Source organism: Acomys minous, assembly GCF_964271855.1.
Source record: "Acomys minous genome assembly, chromosome: 19".
Lineage (NCBI taxonomy): Eukaryota > Metazoa > Chordata > Mammalia > Rodentia > Muridae > Acomys > Acomys minous.
The window spans coordinates 19,785,636-19,807,072 of record NC_140499.1 but is presented as its reverse complement, the minus strand read 5'-3'; the positions used below and the strand labels follow the sequence as shown (position 1 = coordinate 19,807,072).

The 21,437-nt window shown below is 40.6% G+C and overlaps 1 protein-coding gene across 4 annotated transcripts in view; it reads right to left on the bottom strand.

Moving 5' to 3' along the window:
- Nucleotides 1-21,437, bottom strand: part of ABHD18 (abhydrolase domain containing 18) — a 46,848-nt gene continuing 25,411 nt past the window's right edge. For 2 of the 4 annotated variants that reach the window (XM_084768510.1, XM_084768511.1), the window contains exons 5-13: nucleotides 19,053-19,131; nucleotides 18,847-18,944; nucleotides 16,227-16,244; nucleotides 11,834-11,972; nucleotides 9,179-9,268; nucleotides 8,253-8,354; nucleotides 5,026-5,404; nucleotides 4,008-4,170; nucleotides 1-2,969 (exon numbers count right to left, since the gene is read on the bottom strand). In XM_084768510.1, coding sequence (XP_084624636.1) covers nucleotides 2,918-2,969; nucleotides 4,008-4,170; nucleotides 5,026-5,404; nucleotides 8,253-8,354; nucleotides 9,179-9,268; nucleotides 11,834-11,972; nucleotides 16,227-16,244; nucleotides 18,847-18,944; nucleotides 19,053-19,131 — 1,120 coding nt within the window. In that variant the 3' untranslated portion in view covers nucleotides 1-2,917. The other 2 variants (XM_084768512.1, XM_084768513.1) reach the window with 2 other exon arrangements.

The window sequence follows — 21,437 nt, the reverse complement described above, 5'->3', positions numbered from 1 at the left end:
TAACTTCTAAAATAGATTTTTATTATGAAATATAAAATTTGAAAAATATTTTAAAAATTGTTGTTAATATTTATTATAATAGAGAAAGCACCACATTAAAAATATGTTGATAAAGAATCTAATCACAACATTGGTAAGTCATGAAGTCTAACTATAGAATTACATCTTTAGAGTATTTAGGGCTGAGTTGGAAATACAGAGTAGTAGTTACATATAAGCAGCCCAGTGGCAGAACTGGGAATGCATACCCATTATGTACACCAAATAAAACTGGGTAAAACTGGCCTGTGAGAACTAGCTCCCTACAACTCTGGTCTGAATGAATCCATAGTATTTTATAGGCCTAATCCACAAAGTGGCAGGTAAATGGCAGGCAGGACTTTTAAAAAATAGTATATTAATTTCTCAAAGAATACATGTAACTTGTACATGTATGCACACATGTATGTGTGTGTGTTGGGGGCTGCAGAGTTCAGGGTAGGGGGCTGGAGAGTTCAGTGTGGGAGGCAGGATATGTAAACCAGGTAGGGTCTGAGGGATGCTAGGAGAACCTGGTTGCCAGGTTCACTTTGATATATTAACTAGGCACCTCAGCCATTTGTCCCAAGCAAGGGTTTGAGACTTTATAACACCTAAACTACTGTTCTGCAGAGTGGGCTTAATTAAACGTGAGTAGAGGTATTTTCTTTTCTGAATTAATCAGTTTAGGCAGTTTTGTGAATGTTGTCCTTTTTTTTTTTTAAAGATTTATTTATTTATTACATATATAGTGTTCTGCCTGCATGCACATCTGCATATAAGAAGAGGGAACCAGATCTCATGATAGATGGCTATGAGCCACCATGTGGTTGCTGGGAATTGAACTCAGGACCTCTGGAAGAGCAGACAGTGCTCTTAACCTCTGGGCCATCACTCCAGCCCATGAATGCTGTCTTAAAACAGCGACTTAAAGGATGAAATAAATTTATTTGAGACAGGTAGCCCTGGTTGGTCTGGAACATATTATGCAGATCACACTGGCCTGTGGTTGACTGATTGCCTTCTACTGTAATTAAAGGCATGTACTGTCAGTAATACCTAGTGTAGCCTTAGCTGCCCTTGAACTCTTCTGTAGACCAGGCTGGCCTTGAACTCTTGACTCCCAGTACTGGGATTAAAGGGGCAAGCCACCACACCTGGCTCTGCAACCAGTTCTTTTGTTTGTTTGTTTGTTTGTTTTGGGTTTTGCTTGTCTTGGGGACAGGGTTTCTCTGTGTAATCCTGGCTGTCCTGGAACTCTGAAGACCAGGCTGGCCTCCAACTCAGAGACCCGTCTGCCTCTGCCTCCCTAGTACTGGGATCAAAGTGTACACTGCCAACACCATGACAGGTTTTACTCTTAAGGAACATTTTGTACTTGCAATCAAAAGTAAAAGTTCTAGTCTGAATATACATAATTATCACAGGAAAAATGTTTAAATAGTTGTTAGAAATTTTAGTGACAGACATTAGAGTGGCAAACCATCTTTTAAAAAAGCTGCCGAAGGCATGTTACAATCCACATATCCTCACTAGCCCAGCAAGAGCTAGTTGCAATTTAAGGACAATACAAATTGCAAACAAACACATTTAACCTGTTAAACATTTTTGCTCAGAGAAGTTCAACATCAGCACCAAGTATCTATCCATCTAATTTCCATTTAAAAAGTTACCAGTGTATACATAACACCTTATGCTTTCCTGTACAATGGCTTAATTTCATATGTGGCTGTTAACTTCTGAAATTAGGCTGTTAAGTCTTTAAGCAACTGAAGAACATGCCTGACAGAACCCACCGTCGAGTGCAAAGTTCTGCTATCACTTCCATTTTTCAAAACAAACCTTTTAAGTAGAGTAGACATGTTTGACTCCCACCTCCCAAACACCTCCAGCTTTCCTTTCTGTTTGGCAGTGCTGGGCACTGGTGACAGAGCCTACATAGGCTGGGCAAGCGCAGCCCCAGCCCTGGTACTTTTTCTGACCTAATCTTTGGTAAAAATTTAAAGCCTTCTCTAGTCTAATTAGTCTCACGTGTATAGTTCAGCATTCAGTTTAATTATTAAAAACATGTATCTAGAAAGCAGCCAGGCCAGGTTTTTGCTTTATACTGCTGTTTTTGTTTTGTTTTGAGACAGACTCTCATCATGTAACTGAGGCAGGCCCGAAACTTGATATATAGCTCAGACTGGCCTTGAACGTGATAGAAATCTGCCTGCCTCTGCCTCCTACCTGCTGGGGTTAAAGGTATGAGCTACCATGCCAGGCATATTTCTGAGACACAGTCTCATGTATCTCAGGCTGGTGTCAAATTTGCTATATAAAGGAGAATGACTGGACTCCGGGCCTCCTGCCTCCATTTCTCAAGTGTTGGGATTACAAGTATGTAATGGGTTACAGCTGAGCAGTCAGGATGTTTCCATAACTCAAAGATGACACTGATTTAAATATCTTAGGTATTTTTATGGCAGTACACAGACAAAAAGGATGGACACAGTTTTTTAAAAAAATCAAGTCAATAGCAAAATGCCACAACAGTATACAGTACATGTGATGTTACAGTCCTAATTTCAACAATTCTATTAAAAACCAATAGGGTTTCTATTTATTCTGAATCAATAAATTATTCATAATTATAAATGTTTCCATAAGTAGTAACAACAGATGTCATATTAGGTATATGAGATTTTTAAAAGAGTAACAAATACTTTAGGATGGTATGATTCAAGTACTGCTTTTACATTATTGAAATGTATCTATAGTTGGTAACTGACCCGTAACACTGGCATATAGATTAATTTAGCAACAATCATGTATGTTGTGCTGTCTGCTTGTTTTTCACATCATCATAGGGCAAACTCTTTCAGTAGGAAATGAGATGTTATACAATACATTGATCCAATTAGTTAGCATATTTATGAAGGAAACGTTCAAAGGCATCGTAGATGGCTTGTCTAAAAATGAAATGTAAAGAAATAATTAGTCATTAACAAATACAGGGAAGGGCAGATAACTACTGTATTTCTTCCTTTCTTTCTTATTTATTTTTTTATTTTCGAGACAGGGTTTCTCTGTGTAGTCTTGGCTGTCCTGGGCTCACTTTGTAGACCAGGCTGTCCTTGAACTCACAGAGGTCTGCCTGCCTCTGCCTTCCATTATGCTGGGACTACAGGCATGCACCACCTCAACTGGCTTAACTAATGTATTTTTAAAACTATCTCTGGTTAAAACTTTAGCTAATGTATTTCTAGAAAATTATCTTGGTTAAAACTATCTGATACAGGACTGGACATGGTGGCACATGCCTTTAATCTCAGCACTTGGGAGGCAGAGGCAGAGGCAGAGGCAGAGGCAGAGGCAGAGGCAGAGGCAGGCAGATCACTGAGTTCGAGGCCAGCCTGATCTACAGAGTGAGTCCAGGACAGCCAAAGCTAACACAGAGAGACCCTATCTTGAAAAACAAACAAAAACCAACCAACCAACCAACCAAAAACAAACAAACAAAAACAAAACAAAAAAAATCCAAACCAAACCAAACAAACAAAAACAGAAGAAACTATCTGATACAATGTTCTTCTGATATCTTACATTCCTCATTCCCTAGAGTACAAAATAAGAGGACCAACCATACAGGAAAAAACACTTCAATGTAAGATATAAAATATGTATTTTTAGTTTATGTTTTAGTCCTCTTATTTCCTTGTTGGCTTCTGTATATTTCTTTTTTTTTTTTAATATTTATTTATTTATTATGTATACAGTATTCTGCCTGCATGTACATCTGCAAGCCAGAAGAGGGCACCAGATCTCATTGTGTATGGTTATGAGCCACCATGTGGTTGCTGGGAATTGAACTCAGGACCTCTGGAAGAGCAGTCAGTGCTTTTAACAGCTGAGCCACCTCTCCAGCCCGGCTTCTGTATATTTCTTAAGGCAAAAAATATTCCCTCAAACAAGCAACAAATAAATATCTGATAGACAAATCATTTTACCTGAAGAGTCCTTGTTTAAAAAGATAAGCACTGATATGACCCCCTTCTAGGTACCGGATTTCACAACCAGGCCAAATTTCTTGTAGGCTTCGAACTCCTGTTCGTGGAATATAGGCATCTTCTTTGGCTTGTACCACTATAATGAGGCTTGGGTCAACTGGAACTAAGTATAGGATTTTGATGCATTAATCAAAGCTCTTTGATTTTTGTACAAATACCTAAAATCATATTCCCAAACAAAATGCACCATACGTGAGTCTGTAACCCTAGCTTCTTGGGAGGTTACCAGTTCAAGACCAGTCTGGACAACTTAGACCCTGTTGTCTAAGTTGGGGAGATGGCTTTGTTAGTAAAGTGCTTGCTACATAAGCATGGGAACATGAGCGTAGATCCTCAGAACCCATGTTGAAAGCTGGGCATAGGGCCGGGTGTGGACTTGGGAGGCAGAGGCAGGCGGATCGCTGTGGGTTTGAGGCCAGCCTGGTCTACAAAGTGAGTCCAATACAGCCAAGGCTACACAGTGAAACCCTGTCTCAGGGGGGGAAAATATATATATACACACACATACACACATAAACACACAGACATACAAATTCTTGTGTAGTCTAGGCTGGCCTCAAATTCACTTTGTAGCCAAGGAGGACTCTGAACTTCTGTTGTCCTCTGACCTCCACACATACCTGTGGAATGCATACCCACATACGGGTACACACACACACACACACACACACACACACACACACACACACCTACCTGCTGGAGAGATGGCTCAAATGGTTAAGAGGACTGTCTGCTAATCCAGAGGACCTGTGATTTATTCCTAGCACCCACATGGTAGCCCACCATCATCTGTAACTCTACTTCTAGAGGATCTGACACCCTCTTCTGGGCTATGGACACCAGGAACATATGTAGTGTATAGACATGTATCTAGGCAAAACACCCATGCACACCTGAAGAATATATGACAAATATTTACACACTACAGATATTCCCAGTTTCCTGTGAAAATTAGTACCTGAGAAGTTTGCTACATGGGTGCACTCATCCATAACTCCTTTCATGAATATTAAAGATTCTTTTTGAAGACTGCTTCTTCTTTTTTCTCTGTTGAGCAGGTGAAATGACTGAGAGTTGTGGCTTGTATAATGACTTTTGTTAGTTGGGAGTGTTTGATTCAAGCATTCCATCTTAGTGGCATCTTGCAGCAGGTGACCTTTTGAAGTAGCACTGATAGATGTTTTACCAGAATTATGGCACTCAGCACACTTTGGGGATACAACTTGGTCTGTCATATCTAAATTTAAAGTTCTAGAAACCAGATTCAGGTTAGTCAGCTTGTCTGCAGGGCTAGGGAAGTGTTTCATGAACTCATGTCCCATTTTGAAAGAGTCTGTCTGAATAGATGATAAAAAAGAAAACATTTAATATACATTAGACTTTATGAAACATTTTAAAAACAGAAAAGGTAAACAATTATCAGTAGGTAAAATATGGTACAGTATGTATACAATGGACTAGTCTCAGAAATTAATGAAAAGCTAGGGGTAGTGGCACACACTTATAATTACAGCACTTAGAAGGCTGAGGCAGGAGAACAGGGTGTTCTAGGCTGGTGTGGGCTACCTAGTGAGACCTAGTCACAGAACCGCCCCCCAATACATACATTACTTTGTGTTCTCTTTTTCTGGCATAGGGTCCCACTGCAGAGGCTCCTTCCCATTCTTGATCCTCTTGTCTTGGCTTCCCAAGTGCTAAGATTATAGGCACAGGCCTTTACTCTTAGCACTAACGTCCCTTCCCTTTTAAGGCACATGGATGAACACTGAAGACATTATGTTATACGAATACACCAGGTACAAAGGGGGAAATGTGTATTCTGCTAATAAGAGGTTTCTCACGGTATATATGAAGCGTGTTCCACTTTATAAAAGTAAAGATGAACTGATGGAACACGTGGAATTCAAGCTCAATAAACTAAGCACCACTGGAAGCTGCTACACAGAAAAAGACAAGCAAAAACTATGTAATTATTAGTTGCTAGATTTGGATTTGAAATGACACCTATTAGCTGGGTGAGGTGGCAAATGTGAGTTTGAGGCCAGCCTAGTTTACAAAGTGAGTCTAGGACAGCCAAGGCTACACAGAGAAACCCTGTCTTGAAAAACAAAAAATTAGAAAGGAGGAGAAGGAGGAAGAGAAATAATAAAGACGCCCATGATGGCTATTTTTGGTTGTCAACTTGACTACATCTGGCATTAACTAAAACCCAAATGGCTGGGCACATCTGTAAGGAATTTTGTTTCTTTGTTTTGCTTTGTTTTGTTTTTAGAGACAGGTTTCTCTGTGTAGCCCTGGCTGTCCTGTAACTCACTGTGTAGACCAGGCTGTCTTAAAACTGACAGAGATCTACCTGCCTCTGCTGCCTGAGTGCTAGAATTAAAGATGTGCGACCCCTCCACCTGGGCATTTTTTTTTCTTAACTAAATAATTTGAAGTGTGAAGACCCATTCCTGATCTGGACCTTTGAGGTGGGAAAATCCAACTTTAATCTAGATATTAAAAAAAAAGATTAATTAATTAATTATATATACAATGCCCTGCCTGCATGTGTACCTGCACACCAGAAGACAGCATTAGAGCCTACTGTTTCATGATCCCAGCATCTACTGAAGACTAGCTCAGACATCCAACCTCCTGTTCCATCTTGTGTCTGCTTCTTCCTCAGGGTATCCAGGCTTTTGCAAACCAATCTGGACTGGAGGGAGTAAGGTTTAGCATGGGCTGGTGGGTGCAATTCAAGACCTCAGGTGGAGGTGAGTTCCAGAGAAATGGCCTTCTAGGGAGACAGCTTCAGTGAGGTAGTTCATTTAATTGTGAGGGACAAAGGCTATTTAAACCTTTGGGGAATGGGACTTTTGGGGTGAGTATACATCATTGGTCGAGGCCAAGGTGCTAGGAATGCCTTATTGAAGAGGAATTTTAGGTGCTTGTTGGACATGCATGGCCTTATAAATAGAGAAGAAGTTTAACCTGTGACCTGGTGCCAGGATACGTGTGCTGGGACACGCAGGTCCAGCAGAGAAGGAGCAGTCCTACTCCTGCCTGTTTCAACATTTTTGGGGTGTGGACATGCCTCAACTTCACTCTTGCTCTGGGCCAGCTCCCCAGTTGTAGGGCTCCAGGGCCCACTTGTAGAGAACCCTGACTAAGACAAGTCCCAACTACTCCTGTGTTGAAAGATGGGCCCCCAATGCAGCAGTGCTCACACACCTGGGACTTTCTTGTCTTGCACTTGCCTGTAGCTGCTGATGACCTTGAACTATTAATCCCCCCCCCCCCCCGTCATGCCCAGCTTATTTTTTTTACCTAATACTTTTAAGTTGATACACACAAATGCCCAGTCCTTTCAAGGCAAATTAAAAAATTTTTGTTGCCAAGCGGTGGTGGCACCTGTCTTTAATCCCAGCACTTGGGAGGTAGAAGCAGGCGGATCTCTGTGAGATCAAGGCCAGCCTGGTCTACAACGAGAGTCCAGGCCAGCCAAAGCTCTGTTACATAGAGAAAACCTGTCTTGAAAAACAAACAAAACAAAACAAAAAAATTGGTCCAAGTTTGAGGACATCCTTGTCTGTAGAGTGAGCTCTGGGACAGCAAATGCTACAGAGAAACCCTGTCTCAAAAAACCCAAAAGATTTTGTTGACTAAAGGATAGAAAAGGTTTCAGTGTCCAGTGATATACATCTTACTTTTCTTTCTTTCTTTCTTTCTTTCTTTCTTTCTTTCTTTCTTTCTTTCTTTAAGCAAGGTCTCACTATGCAGCTGTCTGTGGTGCATGCCTTTGATTCTAGCACTTGAGAGGCAGATCTTTGAGTATGCAGCCAGCCTGGTCTACAAAGTTAAGTCCAGGACTGCCAGAACTCTACTAAACAGAGAAACCTTGTCTCAGAAAAAACCAACCCCATTTCCCCCCCAAAAAGAGTAATTTTGAAAAGTTTAAAAAATGTATATATATTTTTTAAAATTGCTATTGTCTTTATGTAAGTAAATATGCAATCAACTTTTCTTCCAGTGTTACATGAACATTAAAATATTTCAGCTGGGTGTGGTAGTGTATGCCTTTAATCTCAGCACTTAGGAGGAAGAAACAGGTAGATCTCAGTGAGTTTCAGACCAGTCTGGTCTATAAAGCGAGTTCCAGGAAACTTACCTAAGAAACCAGAAACCAAACCAAACCAAACTTACCCCACAGTATTCAAGCATATGAATAATTTCTTCTTCATAAACTGTCTGTGTATAATACTGCTTTTCCAGCTCCCGCCAATTAATTGATTTACTTAATACACCCTGAAAGAAAGTAAGATGAAATCATGACATAGCTTACCCAGTACATTTTTCTTTTTATTAATTACTGTATAAGAGAGTTAGTGCAATTGGGCTTGAGATTATTTATGTATTTATTATTATTATAATTATGATTATTTTGAGGCAGGGTTTCTCTGTGTAGCCTTGACTGTCCTGAATTCTGTAGACCAGGCTGGCCCTCAACTCACAGTGATCTGATTGCCTCTGTCTCCCTGAGTGCTAGGATTACAGGCATGCGCCACCATGCCTGGCTGATATTATTTATCTTTTGAATGGCCTAGGAATTTGATCAACAAATAAGCTTTTACACCGATATTAAACTTTCCCTAAACTGTAAGAGTGGGCCATTGTAGTCATGTGTAAGTCTGTGCTGTAACACTGCAATTCCTTCTGAACTTCTGGTACACTGCAGATAGAAGGCATCTGACACTGACTCTAGACTCTTAGCTGTGCTAGGCTCAGTGAAGAGCAGCATTTCATCACTTGCTATAAGCGACTGCTGGAGGATTCAAGCACAAATCATGAGATTCAGCTCAACAGGGGTCCTTGGAACCCTGCACCAAGTTTGCCTCATTGCCTTTTCCTTTTGTTGATTTTCTGTCATATCCTTTTGCTAAAGTTAAGCTCTGTGTGTGTGTGTGTGTGTGTGTGTGTGTGTGTGTGTGTGTGTGTGTGTAAAACGGAGAGACAATATGTGTGTTCTGTTATTCCTTTTAGTGGTCACTAAACATAGGAGTGATTTGGGGGACCCCCAAGATAACTATATTTAAGTACATGTTATCAAGTATCAGCTGCAATCCAATTACCGTAGTGAAGACTCCAGATGCTGTGGACCAAGACAGGCATGGAATCAACGGCATGGGCTTGGGCCAGTTGGACACCGCTAAGGAGGCCATCTGTAATATGACAACAGCAAGTGTAGTGAGCTTCTTTTCACTAATGTGAGAAATACATAATACTAAAAAGTACTTTATAGTGGGGAGTGAGTGAGATAAGACATGAACACAAGGTCTATCATGTTTATATAATGTATCTAAATTAAAAATTCAACAACATAAATTCCTTGTAGGAAGCAAGGAACTACAAAGGCTTTATTTTGAATATTTTGATAATTTTGCTGTGTGCATAAGCTGCTTCTGGATCACAAGTGTGCTCTTTCTCCCTCAATTTCTCAAATACTGGCAAAGAATGCACTTGGAACATCTGGCTTTGAGTAACATTTTGAATTTAAGTTTTTATTTATTTATTTATTTATTTGTTTGTTTGTTTGTTTTTCGAGACAGGATCTCTCTGTGTTAGCCTTGGCTGTGTCCTGGACTCACTTTGTAGACCAGGCTGGCCTCAAACTCACAGCGATCCGCCTGCCTCTGCCTCCCAAGTGCTGGGATTAAAGGCGTGCGCCACCACGCCCAGCAAATTTAAGTTTTTATAATTCAAGTGATCATCTATAGCAAGTTTCACATACATTTAAAAATACATGCAACACACACACACACACACACACACATGCTACTAATGACAAATGTTACGTTGTCAGAGCACACTAACTGTACTAAGTGCTTCGTGGAGAAAACAGTGCAGCAAGCGCTTATGGCTTAGTGCTGTGGAAATGTACTGAGAGATGAAGCCGGTGAAGCTGGGAGTCAAAAAGGGCTTCTGTTAGGAAGGGAGCTGTGAAGCTGTTGCTCAACTAGGTGATGGCACAAGGGGGCACTAAAGAGACATTAGTGCCCAAAACAGAGCCCTGTGAAACAAGCTAGCACATAGGGAGCAGGAGAAAGCAAAGACTAGACTTAGAAATCCAAGTTATAATAGAAGGGAGGGCTAGGGAGATGGCTCAGTGGTTAAGAGCACCACCTGCTCTTCCTGAGGTCCTGAGTTCAATTCCCAGCATCCACATGGTGGCTCACAGCCATCTATAATGTGATCTGGTGCCCTCTTGTACAGATAAAGTACTCATGTACAATAAGCAAAAAAATTAAAAAGAAAAGTTAAAAAACAGAAGGAAAACACTTAAAGAAACTAGGCTGGGATTCAGAGCAGTGCCTGGCTTAGCTCTCTTCAGAGAGGCTTCCTGAAGTAGATGAGAACAGAGACACACAACTGGGCAATGCAGGTGGGGATGGGGCACAGGTCCCTGAGTTCGAGGCCAGCCTGCTCTACTGAGAGTTCCAGGATAGCTAGGGCTACATAAAGAAACCTTGTCTTGAAAAACAGGAGTTGGGGGTTGGGGAGGAAGCTTTGGAGCACTCAGGCCTAATGTGGGATAGTTTAATCAACCCTTCCCTCAGAGCTCAGGGGCCTGTGCAGAGGAGGAAGATGCATATATATACAATAAACTACTTACAGCAAGAAGCACCACAAAACAATCATGAATTATATAAATGTTACATTCTTAGTGTTTTAGCTATTTGTACTTGCAACCTTAAGAGAACATCTTTCCACTGGGCGTGGAGGTGCATGCCTTTAATCACAGCACTCGGGAGGCAGAGCCAGGTGGATTGCTATGAGTTCAAGGCCAGCCTGGTCTACAAAGTGATCCAGGACAGCCAAGGCTACACAGAGAAACCCTGTCTCAAACCTCCTACCCCTACCCCACCCCCCAAAAAAAAGAAAAAGAAAAAAAATCTTTCCTATCTTGGTTGAGTCTAAAATTCTGAATGCAAATCAATATCTATTATATCTTGTCATTATCAACTTAAAACCTCTATTTAGACCTAAAAATACCTTAACCCCTAAAAAACTAAGCTTAATTGTAAAACCAAACTACCTGGTCTTCAAGACCATCAGAGACTTGAGAAGAAATAAAATTAACTACCTGGGTATACAGGAAGTGCAGGTTAGCAGCTTCCAAAATGAAAAGATGAAAGACAGTGTGCTACCTGATTGTTTTGTTTTTTGTTCTTACTGGCTTTAAGACAATTGGTCTTTGGTTTTTGATTTTGAGGGGCTTTGGGGGAGTATATGTACATTTCTTGTTTTTATTTGTATGTTTTTGCCTGGCTTTTTTTGTTTTGTTTTGTTTTGTTTTGAGACAAGGTCTCTCTGTGTTAGTCTTGGATGTCCTGGAGTCACTTTATAGACCAGGCTAGCCTCGACTCACAGCGATCCGCCTGCCTCTGCCTCCCAAGTGCTTGGCTTTATTTTTTGGTTTTTTGAGACAAGGTTTCCTCTGTGCAGCACTGGTAGTCCTGGACACACTCTGTAGACCAGGCTGGCCCTGCACTCAGAGATCTGCTTGCCTCTGCCTCTCAAGTGCTGGGATTAAAGGCGTGCGCCAGTACTGCCCAATTTTTAACAAAACATCCAATCCAAAGTCTGAGCTATACCTGGAATTCTACAGTATATGCTTGTCTGCTTCTACTTCCTACTTTCACCAACATTAAATTCTCATCTCAAGCACACTTTTATTATCCCTATTTACAAAAATGGTGGCAATGAAATGTAAACTGCAGACTCACATGTCCCCCCATGGATATTCCGGTCATCCCGAGAGGTCCGTAGCCTTCCCTCTCCAGCCAGTGCAAGAGAGCTGCAGACTCTAGAATAAGAGCGCCTCCCATCACAAATAGGTCAGAGACATTTTTCAAGCTGGATCTTCTAGCATTACAAAACAAAATAGAAAATGATTTATTTCATGTATTTACACTTATAATACTTTTAAAAAGTTAAGAAAGTTTCGTGTATGGGTGTCTTTTCTCTTTCCACCTTTATGTAGGTTCTAGGGATTGAACTTTGGTTGCCAAGCTTGAGCAGCAATTGCTTTTACCAGTTCAGTCATTTTGCTGGTCCACAACTACATTTTATTTTATTTTTCTTCCTGAGAAGGAGGCCTGCTCTATACCTCAGGCTAGCAGTGAACTCATATGTAGCCCATGGTGGCCTCAAATTTGAGATCTTCCTGCCTCTGCTGAGATTTCATATATGTGCTATTATGACTGACTACAACACATGTTTTAATCAATTTATTTGAAAGTGGGCCTTGCCATGCTTGCCAGACTGACCTTGAATTCTAGATCTACCTGCCTTAGCCTTAGTGCTGGGATTATAGGTATGTGGAATGAAACCTGGCTAAATTAATTCAAATAAAAACCAACATACCTCAAATTTTCTTTTACTTTTTGGTACAGGGTCTATTATAGATCAGGATGGTACTGAACTCTGACCTGCTAGCCTTTGCTTTACAAGTGCTGGCATTACAGGTGGGCCACTGTGGCCCGCATCAGGGAATTTTCATAAAGAAAAGCCTGCTTTCTGTAACTAGATACTTGGTAGAGAGTAGATGTTAAGCTCCAGGGTGGCTAGGGTTCGATATCAAACTGGTAGGTTCTTCACATAATTAATGTAAGTGGCACCCACTGAATAATCATTAAGTCAATGTGTGTACATTTTGACAAGGTTTTGTTGGAATGCTGAAGCAGGAGCAGAGGTTGGGGCCGAGCCTGGGCTCCAGAGTGAAACCTTGTTTCAGTAGTGTTAACAGGAACAAACAGTATGCTCTCTGCCATCAAAACTGATCACATCCTGTCAGAAAATTCCTCCCTTTCTTTTTGTTCTGTCTTCAGCCAGTTTTATATCTCATTACAACATGTATTTGGCTTTGGATAGAAGCTCCGAAGTTCCACTCCCTGTCATTCCTCGGTTGGCTCTTTTCTTTTCATAGAAAATGCTAGTGCAAGGTTCTGGGTCAAGGGAGATCTTTATGGTGGACCTGGTCTAACTGTTTCCTGTCTTTGGAAGTTTTTGTTATTTGTTTACTCACTTTTGATGAAAACAGACTTAAGATGACTTTTTAAAAGAGAGAAGCAGGGCATGATGGTAGATCTGACTGTAATCCCATCACTTGGGAGGCGGAAATAGGCCAGCTTGAACAACTTAGTGAGGCATCTCATTCAGTGTCCACCTCCCTGACCCCAGCCAAATCAAGCAAGAGCAGTAAACTGTGATTTGAAGATTTAAATGGCAAGCCATTTATTTGTACTCCTGTAGAACTCTTTGAGGAAAAAAAAAATCAAACAAACTGGACCATCATTATTATGGTTTTCAGGGCTGTGTGTGGATCAAGTGCTGGGCCTTGTCTACACCAGGCAAGTGCTTTACCACTGAAATCCAGCTCTACCTCAGACAAGCACATACTATGAGAAACAATGTTCTCTTTCTTTCTTTTGTTGATTTGTTTTTTTCTGTTGTTGAGATAGGGTTTCTCTGTGTAACCCTGGATGCCCCTAGACTCAGATCCACCTGCCTCCTCTTCTGAGTACTGGGATTAAAGGCTTGCACCACCACAGCCAACAGGAGCAATGCTTTTTAAACATAATTCCAAAAGCAATTTTGCATGGAAGAAATCACTAGCATCCCCATTCTATAACAGAACTAAAGAGGCTAGGATATATAATTAGTAAATGACAAGTTATCATTCCAACCTCAGTCTGTATGAGTCAGTCTTATTAACTCAGGTTGCTTCTTGTTAGTCTAAATAACAACCCCCACCCCCGACACACACACACACACACACACACACACACACACACACACACACACACACAGTTTCTTTGTGTAGCCTTGGCTGGCCTAGAACTAGCTCTGTATTTTGCTTGGACTTTACCCTTCACATAGTTCTGCAAAATTCATTCTAACCTAGTCCTCACAGTAAACAAGGAATACTGAGTGCTGATTCAAAGCGTATACTCCCTTCTGGAGAACCCTGCCCCAACCTTCCTAGATAATGCATTGTAACTATCTTCACAAGGTCATTCCAAGCTGGGCGCAGTGGTGCACACACCTGTGATCCCAGTACTCAGGGAGGCAGAGGCAGGTGGATCTCTGTTAGTCTGAGGTCAGCCTGGTCTACAAAGCAAGTCTAGGATAGCCAGGGCTACAGAGAGAAACCAACCAACCAACCAACCAGGACATTCCATTGTTCTGTCAAGGCAGCTGCTTTGGGCTGGTAGGAAACAAGGTAAGAAGAGTGGGTTCTATGATCATAGGCCCACTATCACACCATGGAGTGAATTTCTTGGTCAGATGCAGTGCTGTGTAGAATATTGTGACTCTGGATAAGTCACGGATGGTAGTTTTGGCAGAAGCATTATGTGCAAGAAAGGAAAATACACAACCAGAATAAGTATTGTTAGGGTCTGAAAATCCAAAACAACCCACGCAGGCACAATAGTCCATGCAAAGCAACATCTTCATCTGAATTAGGCAGCAGAAACTGACCAGTCAGGGACAGACTTGAGAGCTGACTGCATCCTCAACTGTTCATCTCAGTAAGTATTAAAGGAGATGACAAAAATCTATTGTATTCAGCCCACTAAACTGTGACTCCTCCTCCCCAAACCAGAATGTTACAGAGCTTTTAAGTATGAAAACCACAAATATCTGTGCCAAGTTACAGCCATAATTTTCCATCAATCAGAATCATTTATTCTTTCATGGTTAGAAACAATCCTTACATTTTGGGGCACTAACAAAGAAAAAGGAGGAAATTAATTGGCTAGCTGTCAGGAAATCTCTCCTAGAGCCTGGGAACTTGATCATCTTATGATCAAAATGAAGTCGGAAAACAAAAAAGGCAGTACTTTGGTTAAGTCTTATTTGTTTGATCCCAACAGTATCCCAATAAGGACAAAGCTTTCCCCTTTCCACGAAGGAAAGACCAATGTATTCAATCTACTAACAGGTTGCTATCTGGTCACCCAGAAGAATGGTGCCATATTGGGGCACAGTATTGGCAGATCTGGCACTCAGCAGCACCTATAACCAGGTCAGCCTTGGTGAGTGAAAGTCCATGTTATCCAGCCAATTCATAACCTCCACTCTGCCACTGTGGCCATTTTGTTGGTAAATCTACTGGGCAAACACAGGGAAGGGATAGCTGGAAAAGGAGGCTGACTGTCCACAGAACAGGCCATCTTACCAACTTGATTACCCAATTCTTTCTCAGGCAAAGTCACATTTTGGTGCACATTTGAGAGACAAGTATCTTAAAATCCTTTGCCCATTTGGAGAAATCACTCATTGTACTTTTCCCCCAAATGTTTTTCTGACCAATTATCCATCACACACCTTCCAAGACTTTGGAAAAACAAAATACTATAGGAAAGGCAAAGTTTGGGGCCAGGAAAAGAGATCAGAGGTTAAGAGCTCATATTGCTATTGCATACAACCTGGCCCTGGCTCCCAGCACCCACACTGGGTGGCTCACAACCACCTGTAAGCACAGCTCCAGGGGATCCAGTGTTCTCCTTCTGGATTCTATGGGCACCTACAATCACATGTACATATCACCCCCCTAAGAAAAGCATATGCAGTAATTCAAAAATATATATTTAAGGGCTGGAGATATGGCTCAGGGGATGAGCACAATGGCTTCTCTTCCAGAGGTCCTGAGTTCAATTTCCAGCAACTACATAGTGACCCATAACCACCTCTAATGAGATCTGGTACCCTCTTCTGGTGTGCAGGCATACATGCAGGCAGAACATTGTGTACATATATGCTTAAAAAGGACAAAGTTTTATCTTTTGTTCAGGTATGTTATCACAAACAAATGTAAAAACATTAAAATAAGAATTAAAGTCAGTGGTAGTCCACACCTTTAATCCCAGCACTTGGGAGGCAGAGGCAGTTGGATCCTTGTCAGTTAGAGGTTAACCCGGTCTACAGAGCAAGTACCAGGATAGCCAGGACTACATAGAGAAACTCTGCCTTGGAAAAATAAGCAAACAAAGAATTAAAGTTCATATTCTTACTAAGTTTAACAAGCCAACTAAGAAAACAGCTGACAACTACGACTCTACTCTTGTCCTGAAGACTACAAAAATGAAGACAACAAAGGTGACAGACACTTACACTTGGTCCTTGGGCTTCCTGCAGCCATTTGAGGAGATGGGTCAAAGAGAAAGTTGTAAAATAATTAAACATACTCATCTCAGAATATATTACTTAAACAAAACAGTTAAATTGGAATATGACTCCCAAGTACCTACTTTCTAGTTACTTCAAAAGCTGTTAGGAATCCGCAGGTTTCTTAATTTAATTGATTTTCATTTAATTTACGTAGCTTTAGTGAGATATAATCACAAACTAAATAATTTACTTATTTGAAATATATAAACTAATATACCCAGCATACTTACAAGGTTGGACAACCTTCAATTTAGATTTAAAATGAAATTTATTGATATAATTTATTTACATGTTTATTTTAGAAATCTAGGATATATAGAAAAGGATTCAAAACTACTTTCTATTTAGACATCGACATTAGCATTTAAAATTATTTCCACTATTTCCTCTTATGTATAGTTTTTCCTCTTTTTCCACCCCACATGGCTTGTTTTGTTTCTGTCTTGCTTTTGGTACCTTGTGCATTTGTTCTACCACCGAGACAAGATAATTTAATGTCCCATTTTTACATCATAAATCCTTTCACACATGATGCTAAGCTTTTATTTAAACGTTAAAAATGCTTAATATTTACCAAATTCTATTCTAAGCTGAGTATTTAGTATTTTTTATAACCTAAGAAACTATTCTCAAGTATAAATGAGAAAACAAATACAAAAAGGTTAAGTGGCAGGTCTGAGGTCAAAACTGCAGAATCAATAAACAGCACAAGCAACTGTATGCACTCTAGTATTATACGCCAGGTTACTCAGTAGTTTCTTTGTGGTGCATATTAATTTCTATTGTCTCATCTAAGTAAAGCTTATGTAGCATGTGTGCTCTCCCCCCTCCCCCCCTTGCCCCCCTGTCTCTTCCTATTTCCAAACAGGTTTTCTCTGTGTAGCCTGGGAGGTCAGACCAGGCTGGCGTGGAACTCACAGAAATCGCCTGTCTCTGCCTCGCTGAGTGCTGGGGGTAAAGGCGTGTCTGGCTGTGTAAGCTCATATATGCTAGGGCACTCTGCCATTGAGCCACATCTTTGCCTAGATGTCAGATGGCTCTGTGTGGGTGTGTGTATGTGTGTGTGTGTGTGTATGTGTACTCACACATGGTGCTTCATATAGAGACCAGAGGTTGACACTGGCATCTTTATCAAACACTGTCCACCTTGGCCAATGAGCTCCAAGAATCCATTTGTCTCTGCCTTCCTAGCACTAGGGTTATGGCTCTTTGGTGAGTTCTGGGGATCTGAACTTAGGCTCTCAGTCTCTGTGCAGGCACCTCACTATCCACCTATCTCCCCAGGCAGGTGTGAGATTAGGAGATAAGGCTCCTAATACATATGTTCATTTTGCTTTTGTATTGAGCTGAACTGATTTTCAATCATTCATAGTAAGTTTCCCTTTCATAGTAGCTTTCCTAATATTGTGTTTGTTACTTAAGAAACACTGGTAACTGTTGAACTTTATTTATATTTCTCTTATTAGCAGAAATGTGCATCAATTTCTTTTCTTCTTCTGTGAATAGTCTGATGTCATTTTGAAAATTAAGTATCGTTCTAAACCTCCACCTTTACTATAAATGTATTTCAAAAATGAACATTTCTTTTCTTTTCTTTCTTTCTTTTTTTTTTTTTTTTTTTTTTTTTTTTTTTTTTTTTTGAGACAGGGTTTCTCTGTGTAGTCTTGGCTGTCCTGGACTCACTTTGTAGACCAGGCTGGCCTCGAACTCACAGTGATCCGCCTGCCTCTGCCTCCCGAGTGCTGGGATTAAAGGCGTGTGCCACCACACCCAGCAACATTTCTTTAATAGCAAACATTTGATTTATTAAGCTCAACATAAGAAGCTCAAGAAATAAGAGGACCAACTGATCCTTATTATAAAAAGGATTAAGGATTAAAATATTTACATTAGTTTCACTGTGCATCCTAAGCTGGCTCTCCTCACAACCTTCCTGCCTCAACCTCCTGAGCACCTAGGATTATAGGAATGACCCACCATATATGGCACACTCTGCCTCATGTGTGCTGGGATTAAAGGTGTGCACCACTACATCTAGCTTTTATGTTTGTTGGTGGTGGGGGGGTGTTTTTTGAGTCAGGATTTCTTGTAGCTCAGGCTGGTCTCAAACTCATTATATATCTAAAGCTGGTCTTGAACTCTTGATCCTTCTGTTTCTACTTTCTACTACATTTCCTTTTAAGAGGGGTAAATTAATCTTTCATTCTTGCTTTTTAATTATTTTCTGAACTGATACTTGGATTTAACTAGTTTTGAAAGTTAGTTACCATAGGGGGATGGAGAGACGGCTCAGTGGTTGAGAGCACTGGATGTTCTTCCAGGGTACCGGGGTTCAATTCCCAGTACCACATGGCAGCTCACAAGTGTAACACCAGTCCAGGGATCTGATGCCTTCTTGCCTCCACAAACACCAAGCACACGTATGGTACACAGATGCATATGCAGGCAAAATACCATGCACATAAAATAAAATAAAATAAAATAAAAAAATCTTTAAAAAAAGTTACTACTGATAATTCTTTTAAAGAGTGAACATGTAACAAGAGAAAGAAACTTTAAGTACCACAAAAGGATATAATAAGGGTTTTCTAGCAATAATGAAGCCATTCTGGCCTCCTTAATCATAGGACGGGCCATGAGAGTTCTGCGCCTCCAGTAATGCTAAGGAAAGAAGGGAAGACACACTTAGAACACAGTGGGCAAGTGCTGAGGAAAAGGGCTAAGGATTCTCTAGGATGGAAGTGCTATGATGTCACAAGTCTTACTTACATGGTCTCCTGTTCCAGCCAGATGAATGCACACAGGTCTGTATCTGCCATTCCATTCCTTAGGCACAATAAACTGGAACCTATAAAAAAAATAAAATTACTTAAAAACAATTAGCTACTATATATATTTTTTTCATGCATACTTTAATTATTTATATGTTTAATGAATCATGGAGAGAGTCTTGCCATTATATAACTCAGGCTGCCCTGAAACTTACTATGTAGCTCAGGCTGGCCTCACATTGTGGCCCTCCTATCCTAGCATCCTGAGTGCTAGGATTACAGGTGCGAGTCACCATGCCCAGATCTAAACTTTCAATTTAAAAAGTATTATAATTAAGGTTACTCTCTCTTTCTGTAAAAGGATGGGCCAATTGATTTACATTTATGAACTTACTTAGGAGTTCTTTCTTCCACCATGTGTGGCCTAGGAATTGAATACTGTTTGTCAGCCTTAACAGTGTCTCTATCCATTCAGCCATCTTGCTGGCCTATAATTTAACAAGCTTAAAGAAAATATTTACAATTTTGACAGTCAGTTTGTAACTATGTGTCCAAAAGTTACAACAATATTATAAACCTTTCTCTTAGGAACAAAAACCATGAAAGCAGGAGAAGACTTAGGAAAATTAGGAATCTGCTGGGATAGAGAAAGGAATGAGAAAATTGGGGGATAAATGTTGCAATGCTACTATGTTTATGAATGCAATGGTAAAAGAATAAAAAACTAACAATTAAAAAAAAAAAAAGGAAATCCACATCTATCCCAATCTCCTGGTAAGTGAAGACTTTCGTGGGACATGCCTTTTGGGCAAGTGTCCAATTATAAATGAGTATATACCATGTGAGTCTTTCCGCTTCTGGGTTAACTCACTCAGAATGATCATTTCTAGTTCCATCCATTTGTCCACAAATTTTGGGATTTCCTTGGGTTTTTGTTGTTGTTGTTGTTGTTGTTGTTTTTGGTTTTTCGAGACAGGGTTTCTCTGTGTAGCCTTGGCAGTCCTGGACTCACTTTGTAGACCAGGCTGGCCTTGAACTCACAGTGATCCGCCTGCCTCTGCCTCCCGAGTGCTGGGATTAAAGGCGTGCGCCACCACGCCCGGCTGATTTCCTTGTTTTTAATAGCTGAATAGTATTCCACAGTGTAAATGTACCACAGTTTCTTTATCCATTCTTCAACTGAGGGACATTTAGGCAGTTTCAAGGCAGTTTCTGGCTATTATGAATAAGGCTGCATATGTACTTGTTGTGTGGCGGAGCATTTTCTGGGTATATTCCAAGGAGTAGAATAGCTGGTTCTTGAGGAAGCCCTAGTCCCAGTTTTCTGAGAAAGTGCCAGATAGATTTCCAAAGTAGTTGTAGAAATTTGCATTTCTACCAGCAATGAAAGAGTGTTCTTCTTACTCCACATCCACTCCAGCATGTGGTGTCACTTGAATTTTTGATCTTAGCCATTATGATGGGTGTAAGATGGAATCTCAGAGTCGTTTTGATTTGCATTTCTCTAATGACTAAAGATGTTGAGCATTTCTTTAAGTGTTTCTCAGCCACTCGATATTCCTCTGTTGAGAATTCTCTGTTTAGTTCTGAACCCCATTTCTCAACTGGGTTATTTGGTTTGGTGGTGTTTAATTCCAGGAGATTGGGATAGATGTGAGGATATCCTACTGAGACTCTAGGTAAGAGAAATATAGGAGATGGGGAACTAGAAGGACCCAGAGGGTCCTAGAAACCTACAAGAGAACATCATGATGGGTGGATCAGGGCCCGGAGGGGGGGGGGGTGTCTTCTCAAACTATTGCACTAACCAAGGACAATACAATAGTAAACATCAAATCTCTACTCTGCTCTACCCAATAGACAGGACAGTCTCCACAGTTATGTGGAGAGTGGGGACTGATTTTGACATGAACTCTGGCGCTCCATATTTGATCACCTCCCCTTGGTGGGGAGGCCTGGTGGCACTCAAAGAAAGAATAAGCAGGCTACCAAGATGAGACTTGATAGCCTATGACCATATAGTGGGGGAGAAGGTCCCCCTAGGTCACAGACATAGGGGAGGGGAATAGGGTGAAAGCGGGAGGGAGGGAAGAACGGGAGGATACAAGTGATGGGATAACAGTTGAGTTGTAATCTGAATAAATTAATAAAATAAAAATAAAAAAATAAAAAAAGGAAATTACCTATGATACCACAGATAGGGAGGAAAGCAACAAATGGGAGTGGAGCTATGCCAATTTTTTGGCACAGTTTGGACATAGATTTATTTAGTGTGGCATGGTGTTATTGTCAGAAAAAAAAAACCTAAATGATTTTTCTCTACAGAAATTAAACAGTGGGGCTGGAGATACAGTTAAGAAAGTAGATAAGCTACACACCTGCT